Here is a 12,516-nt window from a genome sequence, read left to right on the forward strand (position 1 = left end):
AACTGGGGGACAAAGTCCCTCCTTCAGTTCCCTCTGCGTGAAAAGATATTCCTCCTACCTACAAACCTCACCCCAGCCGTGTCCTGAGACGACCACAGCTGCAACAACATAACTGCCAGGAGCCAGGATAAGGGCATTTACAAGTATCACAGAACTTAAGGGAAAAACCCAAGCTCCATTATGATCTCTGGTGCAACCAGTGCATAACCGAGACACTGAATCCCCTTCTTAGAAGATGATGTCATGTACCCTGTTAAAACCCTGCGTATTAGTGACATATGATTCCACACCTCTGAACTCCGAGCATTTCAATTTTGTCATTCTTTCATATAATGCTGACTATAATTTCTTCCAACAAATGCATGGAGATACTTTTCATCCCATCAAAGAGGACTAGAGGAAGAAGAGAAGCCCACCTCCTCACAAACAGCAGGTATTTTACTAGTAACAAAATTCCCCAAGACACCCACTTGTGCATGTAGAAGAAGATGTAGCCGCTTCGGTCTCTGTCACACTGAACGGTGGCCTCTAGAGTTCTAGACACTTCCAGGTCATTGTAGGTGAACCAGGACTGCTTCTTGATATCATAGACATCACTGATATAATGACCTTAAAGACAGAGAACGCACCTTACTTTTCAGGCTGCACTTCAACCAGTATGCTAGTTAGCTAACAGACACCCTGGTCCAGTGACCTGTGTCAGATTTAAATGCTAAACACCCTGAAGATCTTGGCCAGTGAGCTGGTAACCAGCACAAGCAACTCCATGGACCCCATAAGAAGTATTTCATCACATGCCGTGACACCCTCAACCTGGTCCCTCACCAGTGAGCCATGATGAAAGACTTGCTGTGCTGCCTGCTTCTCTGCAAATAATCCTGCTACCGTAGTTCTGTATTACAGGCTTTTTAAGATAGAAAAGAGAAGAATAAAAAAGTATGATAACTTTTACCTGAAGAGGATGTGCTTCCGATATGGCTGACGATGCTTATGAGACGGTAGGAGTGAGGAAGCTGTCCTGTCTGAAAAGAAAGTCCAATTAAAGCTTTGAGGCATTCCCTTCTGTCCCACGTAGCTTATGGACGATTTATACTCTATTCAAAGCTGCAACCCAGACAAGGATTACACAAACAGACACCCTGGTTCAGACCAAAGGAAGAGTCCTTTCAGAAGAGGGAAAACCCTTCCCATCTTATTTAACTTTTCAGCCAGCCAAATGAAGGAGAGGAGTCACTCTGACCTCAGAACAGACGCTGACACGAGCTCCACACGGCAAAGTTTTCTAAACAACCATTTCCTGAGTGACTTCCACTGATGTCAGAATGAATGTACCAAATAAACATAGAAAACCAAAAATGGAACACCATGCTTATTTCTGAAATATCAAAGAAATACCCTTGATAATGGTATACAGACTTAACAGCTAATACTGGATATGTAGCCCAGATTCTCTTGTCCTGCACCTGCAATGTCATCAGACAATGCCCGCTTTGCAAGCAGGAAACATGCTCTGTCTACTCGCTGACAACAAAACTAAATGATGTTAATTAGCTTCTAACAACTACTTCTTAATTCTCTTTGACTAGGAAACATTATTGATAACAATTCACTGACAACACTCTTAAAATGCAGCTCTTGGTTTAAGGGTAAGAAAATAAAAACCGCCCAAGAAAACACTAATTATTTAACCTTTTCCAGCCTACCCAGTATTCCTTCCACCCAGGCAGGCAGGTGACTTCCGCGGCGCTGCTGCGTGGAGTCTGAGCGCGCTGGCAGCATGGCCTGGGTCACGGTTACGCTTCCCTTAGTGAGAATAGGACCTTGCCACAGCTTCTCAGCTCTGGTGGTGCAGGATCTAGAAGCTCATGGCGTTGCCGCTAAACTACCATGCTGGCTGACATCCTCTCTCTAAGTAAAAATTTCAGGCCCATTGCTTGACACGCACTGGAACATTTCTGATATAAGACTACTGTTTCCTTTTCACCATTATCCACATCTTAGAGAAACTCAGAGGGTCTCTGCAGCTGGTTTGTTGTTTTGTTTTTTAAATCAAAACAATACAATAGGACATCCCCTTAAGGATACAAATTTTCTACCTTCTCACTTTTGAACATAAAAGATGTTTCTAGACTCTACATCTGCTCTGTAAAACTACATCCAACACTAAATTGATGGTAAAGGAGGGGTATATTTCTCAGTTGGCTTTTGAAATCATAGATCACACCTCAGCATTTCTTTTCAGGTCTTCTGCTTCAGCTTCTGAATACTCCATGTCAAAAACATCCTCGTTGCCAGAGTCTTCATCAGAACCAACGCTGTCCAGGAGAGAGCTGTTAAACTCTAGATAGCATGGAAATAACGATACTGTGTGAGAAGCCATGGTGCACACAGGAATTCGCAACAGGCTGAGGTGTATCTACCCACATAAACAAGCACAATAAAATGCTAATGTTTCAAGCTGCCTTTCCAAGGAAAGCGGGAGATATTGGAACTTCCAAATAAAAACTCTCTCTCCCTTCCCCAAATTGTCAGAGCAATAGTTAAGAAAAGTATCTTGGACTACAGAACTAATTTTAGCATCATCTCTCCCATACTTTTACAAAAGAGCATTATGGCAATGACAGCTGGGTGATAAAAGAGCATTTGAACACCCCATTTGCTCCAGAGCACTGGTGGTCTCCAGCCAGAACCAGCATTAAAAGAAGTACAGCCAGCCTGGCCAGTGTAAGTCTCTGCAACGAGAAGCTATGAACTCCAGTTTTAACTATAAGTTGCATTAACGAAGTGCATTTTTCAATTGAAACTGGTATCAAAACGCTCCCGCTGGCAGCAGGCATCTTTTCATTGTTTTCCATGGTAAGAAGGCTGCTCACCGCAGGAACTTCCAGTTTGCTTGGCTGAGCAAAACGCAGGCAGCTCTCTGTAAAGAGCCGGAAGGCACCGCTGCTCCCTGTACACCCTGTTCCAAACCGCCTGGGATTCTGCAGCTACCCAACCAATTTAGGATTTTGTACAGTACTCATTAGGAGAAGTAGCTATGCTTTCACCAGCTAAATTAAAGCTATGTTGTCTTGGGTGGGTGAGAAGCTGAAATTAACAGGACACTGCTCAGGAGAATGTTTTTTTTTCTTAAAAGAGACTATCAGTGTCTGTAATGATGGAGATATTTTGCCCAAGAGATTCTCACACTGCTTGCCCTGTTAAACCATCAGATGCTGGATTAGTATAATCGTCTTGGGAAGTTTACAGATGAATCCCTTTAACTGAGAATATTTTACTGCTGGTTTCCACACCTGGCCTGTTGTAAGCTACTCTACAGCCGAGAAACGCAGCCACTTAGGCAGGTCTCTGCATGAAGCACTTGCCACAGGTGTTGCCTAAACCCCACTTCACCAACGGCCCCTGGATGACGAGCAGTTCTTTGATTGCAGCACCACTGGGAACCTTTCTAAGACAAATACTACCAGATACATGCTCACGATTACTAACATCTCCTTAAACAGCTGCTGGCTGGTGCCTTACAAATGGCCTGGCAGTAACGTGAGAAGCACAAGGCAATGCTCAAGTCAAGCGTCTGCAAATCAGGAGGAGGAAGGATTTCTGGTGCTGAACCCTTCCCAGCCAAGATGCGAGGAAGATCTGAGAGGGACTGGGCACTCAGTCTGCCAGAGCTCAACAGGGGACAGGACTCAGGCTGAGGGACATTTAATCAGCATTCAAATTATTTCTCTTCGGAAGCAGACATGGGCTCATCCAGTAATAACTGAGCGCCTTTAGAGGTGCCTGAGCAACTACGAATCTCCTAACACAAGACTTCATTAGCCCTCCCTCTCTGGAGCAGGAATTTTCTCTGTTACACTTTGCTCTGCCAGATTGTATGAAATCACTCGCATGCCACCCCCACACAGACGTTAAACAGTGCCCGAGGCTCACCATGCTGTCTGGATTGGGAAAAGACAGATAGTGTATTTTGGGTTTCTTTTTTTCACCCCCAACAGCTATTCCTTGCAGTGAGATCTGTCTCCTTCCTCTCCGCTATCAGGCAGAGAGAGCACTTACTCATTTCCCTGGGCAAGGCTAGTACATTAATTAATCAGCAGTAAAATATCAATGCAACTAAGAAATAATCGTTATGCTCTGACAAGAGCCTTTGGCATGCTGACTTGTGCTGGGAATGCAAAATTCCAAGATCCATTTTGCTAGTTGCATTAAATATTAGTTATATAGGTTTAACATTATAGAAATACAACATTACATATATCATTATATACTTGTTTATATATAAAAAGGAAATTAAAAACTCAAGGGACTGAAATAAGATATTTTTCTTATTAAGTTTTTCCTGACATTTGCTCTTGCAACTGAGAACAAGAAAAGCTGACCTGAGCAAAGCCAAACACAGCAAAGCACACACCAAAGAGCATGAAATCCCAGCTCTTTTACAGACACTCGGGAGCTGCACTCATACATACAGATCTATTTTCCCTCAAAAGCAACATCCTGGAAGAAGTTTAATGAGTTTCACCTTGTAGACTTAATTCCGTAGCTCGTTTAAGGTCATCATCCTCTTTTTGTTCTCGCGCCTCCTGACGGGAAGAGAACAAAACTTAGCTCATTGAGACACTTCGCTGTTTAAAATTCTTGTGGTGCTCTTTTTCCATTGAAACTGTGCTGCTCTGGTTTCTACAACAAACCTGACATTGTAAATTAAAAGTTCTGTGTGAAGGAATGTTTGCAACCAGCGAGAGTCCAATGTTCCCGTGCAACAGAACCTGGGACAAACCTTCATTAAGGCTCGTCAAAGCTCCTGAAGTTTGGTATGCAGCAGAGCGAGTCTCTGGTAACACCAAACGCTTTCTCTGGATCATTAATTTGAAAAGCATCTGAATGAATTTGCAACCCTTTGCTAAGGAAAGCTGTCATTTACACAAAAAGCTCCTCACACTTCGGCAAAATTTAGACTTCTTCTGCCCAAAGCCAGCTGAGGACAGAGTCATCAAATTCTGACAGGTTTTATTATTTGTAAGACATTTAAAAGCAGAGCCAGTGGTTTTATGTAACAGGTGTAATTCACAAAGGCAGGATACAAAAGACACCACCACTAAACAACCAGATCTTAAAAACATTACCATGAACAAGTAGTGAAGAAACCTCAAGTCAACAAACCCTTCTAACCTTTGGATAATATCACTGTTCCTCCCACCACTCTCGAAAGCTCAGAGCTACAGCAAGCCAGTCAATAATATTTAATGAGCCAGTTTCTTAATTCAGGATTTGAACGCCATGAGTACACCTGAATGCAGAACCCTAACTACGTATTTAAAATCAAGATAACCACAGCTACTGCATTTCCATGCCTGAATCATGAGAGCAGCCGGTTTTCGCTTCAGAACTGTAGCAGAACAACACTCAAAGGCCAGTTTTACATTACTAGCATGAGGCCTTTTAAATCACTATTTCTAAAGCATTTGGGAATCTTTGTTAAACTACTCAGCATCGCTGAATCAAAGCTACATCTGGCATGGAAAATACCAACCAGCACCTCATAATGAGTAATGGGAGAGAAAAATCCAAGCGCCATGGAAACATCAGATCTCATAAGGAAAACCATGACAGCTTTAGTATTAATAGAGAGCAGACAAGGGCACCTATTTTAAGAAAGACCTGGCTAAGCGCTTGCTTCACTCTCAGCAGCTCCGTTAAACTTGTGGAAATCAGTTACAGGTCTTGAAAATCAAGTGGAACACAGACGGTCAGCACACAACCCAAGATCCCAGTTCTTTCCAAGTCTAATTTAAAGGACTTGTTTTCGACTAAATTATTTGTGATTTTTTTTCAATTTACTAACAGGGAAGGATCACATAAATGGTCAGTTCCTATATTCTCTACTAAGCACGCTTTGCTTGCTAGCACCAGAAACAAAGCACTGGCATCGACAGATCTTTAAGCTGACCTGGCATGGCCATTCTTAGCCTTTGCTTTCAAACCTGCTGCTTTCAGTCCTGATAAAACACGCTGCAAGAAGCAACTGCCAGGGAAGCTAAAGGTGGGCTTGGTTCTCAGTGACAGACAGCAACATTTTAGTTTATCATAGTTTTTATATAATGTTACAAGGCAGTGTATAAACGTGCAAGGAAAGCTTTGAGAAATCTGCAGGTCTGTGATGTGATATACAGTTACCAAAGTACATACAAAACCTGTCCAGATGTATCCAGTGCTGTCACCCTACTGACACTGGAGCTAGAAGAACCCAAACCTCTCTTCATCTGTTTTTCTCAAAAAAACCCCAACAGAATCCCGTTGCAGTCACTGCCTGAACACAAGTTTTCCTTTAGCCATCGGGTTTCCAGTGTTGGGCAAGACAACTCAAGGAAGGAAACTTCATTTCTTACTTGCTCTTGAAGGCTCTGAGCCAGCGCCTGCTGGAGTTCTTGCTCTTCCCTCTCTCTCTCCATATCGTACTGCTGCAGCCAGTCAACCTCCCCCTGGGAGCCTTCCGGAGTTTTGTTTTCCTTATTCTCATCAAAATCTTTAGTTATCTCAGTGAAATTGGCAGGACCTGAGGAAGCAGAAAGTACAGTTACGCTTTCCTGGGTCTTCTGTTTGTTACCAGCTAAATCCTCTTAAATCACCACAATCCTTGCAGCACAGTGACATCTATTGACAGGGAGAGTTCACTAGCCATTAAAAAAAACACACGAGTCAAATGGGAAAAGCTCAAAAGTCTTATTTTAACAAATGTAAGATGAACCATTTGATTTAATCCCCAAACCTGTTCTCTTCTTAGCCTTTTATGTTCACTCAGAAACATAAATTTTAACTAAAGAAAGATGTCACGCAGCACTAGGTTTCTGCAGCCGTGAAGCTGACACTTGAACGTCTCTAGAAAGAACGACTGATTATAAAAATTTGCATTGCATATTATACCTCAGAGTACTATAGATGAAGCCAAAATTAAAGCCAAATCATAGGTAAGATAGAGGGAAGCACAAATCTGAAGCACTGTTTATATTCGTCAACTTTTACTTCAGGTAAGAGCTTCAATCTTGTGAACGCTATCTACAGCTTTAAAAGTGCAAGAACATTACAATTTTTCAGTTCACCTTTAAAGCGAACACTATGGCAGAAGTGTTTTACAAGACTTCTGGAACGAACGTGCATTGAACCACTGCACGCATCTCCTCCTGCAGCTGCAGGACACTTTGGTTCTCCCGTTTGCTTGCAGCTGAGAAAGAGTCAGGACCTGCTCCAACAGCTATCATGCAGCAACATGCAAAACTTTAGTTTTGCCCTACGCAGACTCCAGAATCTGCTCATTAGTTATTGGCAAAGATTATACAAGGCACTCTCGGTATCTGCAGCCTCTTAAACACGAGATCACCAGAACTATAATCCATCAGCCTAATCCTCTTAAGATGAAAAACAAAACAGAATTTATTACATGACCTTTGAAAACTTCCAGTGTAAAAAGAAATACTCATACAACTGTTATCTGAGGTTCATGTAGCAGAAAATACATCTTCTGTCATATCTAAATCAGCCTTTTTTGAAAGCACCACAAACTATTACATGTTTAGAAATAAATGTATTACTAGTGGTAACAAGAAACGGACAAAGTTTTCATGTTTAGAACCATCTTGTTTGATGCATCCTTTGCAATTGTATTTCCTTTAAACAGAACATAAGATGGTAAACTCATGGTAAGTTACATTCAGCTGCTGTAACTAGTAACTCAACACACAGAGATACATATCTCAGCTGAATGCCAAACTGTGTGCTCTGAGTGGTACTTGGGGTTTTTGGTCACACACAGTCAAACACAGAAAGCTGAATGCAATGTTGAGCATTTAATTGCATTCTTAATCAGAAAATAGAGAAACTTTTATTAAACACATACTTTTTGCTTAAGTGTCACAACAGTCTTCAAATAATTACATTATGCTTTCCAAAGAAAACCTGGCTAGAGATACATTTATATGGCCAGAGTCTCACAACTCCACACAACACCAGTGTATACAAAGGAGGGCACAAACAAGGCTGACCACAGACTTCATTTTCTTATATCCTGCCTTCCAACACGCAAAATATCAAGAGTTGCCCATCGAAACACATGCAATTTTTGGTAATAGAGCAAGGTTTTTTTTTTGTGAATATTTAACCTCCTGGCTCTTAGAGGAGAAGAGCATATTGTTGGCTTATTATAGAAGTAAAAGTCTGACTGAAGGCATGTAACACATGATAAACACTTAGAGACTCAATTTCCCCACACTGAGATCAAACAGGCTCCTTCTTGTACTTAACCGTGTTTCTGGGTCGGAGGCCCAGTCTCTTACACTCAAGGGTCTGCTCTCACATGAATAAGTATTACAAAAAATTAGAGATAGAGCTAAATTAATTAGTAATTAGTGACAAAAAACCCTGCGTTTATGAAAGCATTCGGGTCTTGGACGCTCCAGACATCACTCTTACACGCCAGCAATGGGAACACTGCTACTGTGCTGCCCAGGCTGCAACAGCTATGGAAACGAAAATACTTTCTGATTACAGAAGATTAGGTTCCAGACGCTCCCAAATCTTAGTAAATTGAATTGTCTGGTATGGGAACCAGTGGCAGCATGTGTTAATCAGGAGAGAAAAAGAAATGGAAATTAACTCTAAAGATGATGTTACCTTTATCAGAGAGGTGACAGACACGCCGTAAAATACATTTTCACAGTTCAATGAATTAAACACGTTATACACAGCGAAACTGCAAGAAAACTCTGAGGAAGTCAGGCAGTTTCAGCAGTGCTCTTGTACCCAGATTCTGTCCCCATACATACCAAACTACTGCTATCAGTGACCCACTTTAGCTCACTATAGACCAATTAAGATGGTTGCTTTGCCTTACCCGAGTCTAATGATGCTTTGGGTTTCTCCATCTCCATAGATTCCAGGTTTTCCGGCAATTCCTGAATTTCATCATCTCCAAAACCAGTGTCTGGGCTGCTTGTGGGTTTATCTTCATCATGGCTCAGAGACAGAGAAGCTTCCCTTTTGCTAATCTCTAAGACAGCTGCCAGCAGCTCATCTTCGCTCATCCCATCAAAACCAGCATTACCCAGATCAGCTTTATCACCCTCCATTTTACTTCTTTTTGAACCCTAGAGATAAATGGAACTATGATTAAGTGCTTGAATAAAAAGGGATAGAACATCAGCTTTACATTTCTGTGGAGATCTTTTAAATTTATTTTATTAACCCAAGGGAGTGGAAGCTTGGCTCTGTCAACATTAAACAGATAAGTTATATGAGAGTCAATGGAGAGACAACCTTTGTAGCTACATTCACTCCAAGGAATAATATTTAAATATAAACTACAACCAGTTTTTACAGGCCCTGTGGATTAACACACACCAGGTAACTCTTCCCTTCAACACTCATGTTCCACCTTTATGTTGTGATGAATCCTCAAGCCTCTGGCAAGTCAGTGCTGAGGCACAAGTAGTGAAATTGCAAGTTTGTTAACAAAGACTGAAGCAGCAACATGAGAGTAATTGAACTGGAACACAGCGATGGAAGAATAGGAACTGAAATCAGGCTGGTACGAAGAGCAATTAAAATTAGGTTTGGTGCTGCAGACTTGCCATGTGAAATCTCAAGGGGTGAGCAGGACTCTGCAAACCAAGTAAGAAAACAGTTAACCAGGGAAAGGGGGGAATTATTCTTTCCCAATGAGAAAAGAACAACTTTGAGTTGGAAGAAAGGAAAAACACTGCAGTCTTAATCTGAATTTTTCCTTCTTTAGTAATTTTCCTAAAACTGATGCTCATCCACTCCTACACCATACTGATTTACAACTACTACAGTAATTTCAATGATTTTTATATTAACTTAATCAGGAGGTTAACCTCCATGTATACATATCTATACAATTACACTACTTACCATATGTTTAGATTTTTTCCTATATTATGTTAAAAAATGGGGAAAACTAGTTTCTATCAGAATGTACTTATCCTGGTCTTATTTCAAAGTGCATTTGGATGGATCTCAGAACTTTGTTAACTGGTGCTTTTTACTTATACAGCAAGCTTTTGATGAACAAGACTAGTTTTATACAGCATTTTGTATTAAAACTGGCTTATCAAACAAGATTAGCAAACGAATTACCCAACTAAATTGCTTATTTCTAGACATCATGCCCTCCAAGAATTAGAACTGACAAATTCAAACTCTCTCCTCACATCTATTCTTGCACTGAATAAGGAAAGCCGAGTACCTGCTTTTTAAGCATTCTGATTTCTCTCTCTGCACCTGCAGGCTACTAACATAAAAACTGGTTTAGCTCTTCAGCAAACTCTAGTTCCAGGCACTTTGCCAACAACTAACACTAACTCAGTGGCTGGACTTTAAAGACTTAACAGCATCTTGCATTATTTGAATAGAACTTTCCTATTAGAAATTATTTGCATAGATTTTAAGTAGCTCAGGTTCTAAGACAGGCTGCTTTAAATACATATTTTTAAAAACTACTTCAAATACTACTCCACCTGCAGAGGCAGAACTCGCAGAAATTGCAGTTCTGCTCACTTCAGCCCGGGGAAGAGAAGGCTCCGGGGAGACCTTATTGCAGCCTTTCAGTACTTACAAGCGGCCTATAAGAAAGATGGGGACAGACTTTTTAGCAGGGCCTGCTGTGATAAGACAAGGGATGATGGTTTTAAACTAGAAGAGGGGAGATTCAGGCTGGACACGAGGAAGAAATTTTTACAATGAGGGTGGTGAAACACGGGCGCAGGTTGCCCAGAGAGGTGGTGGATGCCCCATCCCTGGAGACACCCCAGGCCAGGCTGGATGGGGCTCTGAGCAACCTGAGCTGGTGAAGATGTCCCTGCTCATTGCAGGGGGTCGGACTGGATGAGCTTTGAACATCCCTTCCAACCCAAACTCTTCTATGATGCTATAACTGCTGTTTGCCCCCTCAACCCAATGCCGTATCCAGCCGCTGTTCCAGCTGTTCTCCCACAGGGCAGGGCTGTTTCGCAAACAGTGCCCTGCGGGAGATACACTGGCCACCAAGTGACTGCCAAGCCCCTAACGCAGCCTCATCCACAGCTACAGTGAGAAGCAACCAAGGGAACAGAGCAGCAGCAGTAATGCTGCTTCCACGGACAAGGACCAGGAGCAGGTCCTCTCAGGAGAACAAGGAGAGATAACAGGTGGCTGGTCAGCCCTGTGGTTGAGGAGTGGCCAACGTGCATGGCCACAAAGAATAAAGTCCCTTATTTGGAATCATCACCATCACTGCCTCTTTCCCACAACAGGTTGGAAAGCCTATGATTAATTTGCTATTCAAATTAACAGGCTTTATTGCCAAAAATTTCTGCACTCACAGGGCTTGTGCCATAGAGACTACTTACACTTCCTCACAAACAAAACTTGTGGAGGAGTCTCTCAACTGAATATTTCTGACTAGCCCAACTTTTACTGGATCTAACTAAATCAAGGGCTTTACTGCATAATTTTATTATTGACAGCCCACTATATTTCAGCCTGGAAATGTTACCAGTAAAAGTTACCCAAAGGACTGACAAAACTGCTAAGCAGCTGGTATACATAACCTGAAAACCTAAATGCAGTTGCAAGCAATTACCTCTGTTCCCAGTGGGAACCCAAGACAACTGTACAGCGAGGTCAATTAGCAAAACACTCCCTTCCAGCACTGCAGTGCTAATTAGGAGAAAAAAGTTATCTTACATCAACTTTACTCACAGTCTATGCTAAGAAAAGCACAGGCCAGACATGAGCACATACAGGATCTATGTATACGGAAGTTTGTGGTTCTTACCCTTACCTTTTCTGGCTCTTCTTGCAGTTGTTGCTGATCTCTACCCTGTATGTTACACAACCTTTGGCTATGGGCAACGGAACGTTTCAACGGCTCATCATCGCTGTCAGAATCTACACAGAGCGCTGCAGAGCTCTTTGACTTGAAAGTGTATTTTCTGTAAATTAAAAACATGGCTGTAAAACTTCATGACATTGTAGCATTGTAGAAATCTGTTTCGAAGTAACCGCTAAAGAAGTGTTACGCTCGATTTTCACATTGTGGGGCGGTACAATTTGGGGAACAAACTGCAACGATTGACAACAAAAAGTTATTGACATAGGAGGCAGGCTTTTCAGAAAAAAAAAATAAAAAAAAAAATAAAAATCAATCTTTTACTAGGTTAACTTCCATACCTTCTTCAAGCCTGCAATAGCAACTTACAGCCTTAACAGTTACTAAGTGTGTGGCTCTTGCTTCTAAGACTGAGGATTCTGTGCTTTATTACCCAGCAAGGGAGTCTGGGAAAGTCACGATTACTGCTCAATTAGGAAATGTGGTCTCTAAGTATTCCACAATGCAAAACTATCCAATGTGATATCACATTTTTCACCATATCAAAAACCGGCCTTTCAAAAGGGCCTAATACGAACAAATGCCCTCTCATCTTTGCAAATAAAGTCAAGGAACTAATCACCTGCTCCCAA

The 12,516-nt window shown here is 41.7% G+C and overlaps 1 protein-coding gene across 2 annotated transcripts in view; it reads right to left on the reverse strand.

Moving 5' to 3' along the window:
* USP37 (ubiquitin specific peptidase 37) overlaps positions 1-12,516 on the reverse strand; it is a 36,334-nt gene that overhangs the window by 3,875 nt on the left and 19,943 nt on the right. For both annotated transcript variants that reach the window (XM_065070698.1, XM_065070699.1), the window contains exons 17-23: positions 11,837-11,987; positions 8,891-9,143; positions 6,393-6,559; positions 4,526-4,586; positions 2,225-2,340; positions 953-1,022; positions 471-609 (exon numbers count right to left, since the gene is read on the reverse strand). In XM_065070698.1, coding sequence (XP_064926770.1) covers positions 471-609; positions 953-1,022; positions 2,225-2,340; positions 4,526-4,586; positions 6,393-6,559; positions 8,891-9,143; positions 11,837-11,987 — 957 coding nt within the window. The remainder of the gene's footprint in view (positions 1-470; positions 610-952; positions 1,023-2,224; positions 2,341-4,525; positions 4,587-6,392; positions 6,560-8,890; positions 9,144-11,836; positions 11,988-12,516) is intronic.

The sequence above is a fragment of the Columba livia genome, chromosome 7 (genome assembly GCF_036013475.1).
Source record: "Columba livia isolate bColLiv1 breed racing homer chromosome 7, bColLiv1.pat.W.v2, whole genome shotgun sequence".
Lineage (NCBI taxonomy): Eukaryota > Metazoa > Chordata > Aves > Columbiformes > Columbidae > Columba > Columba livia.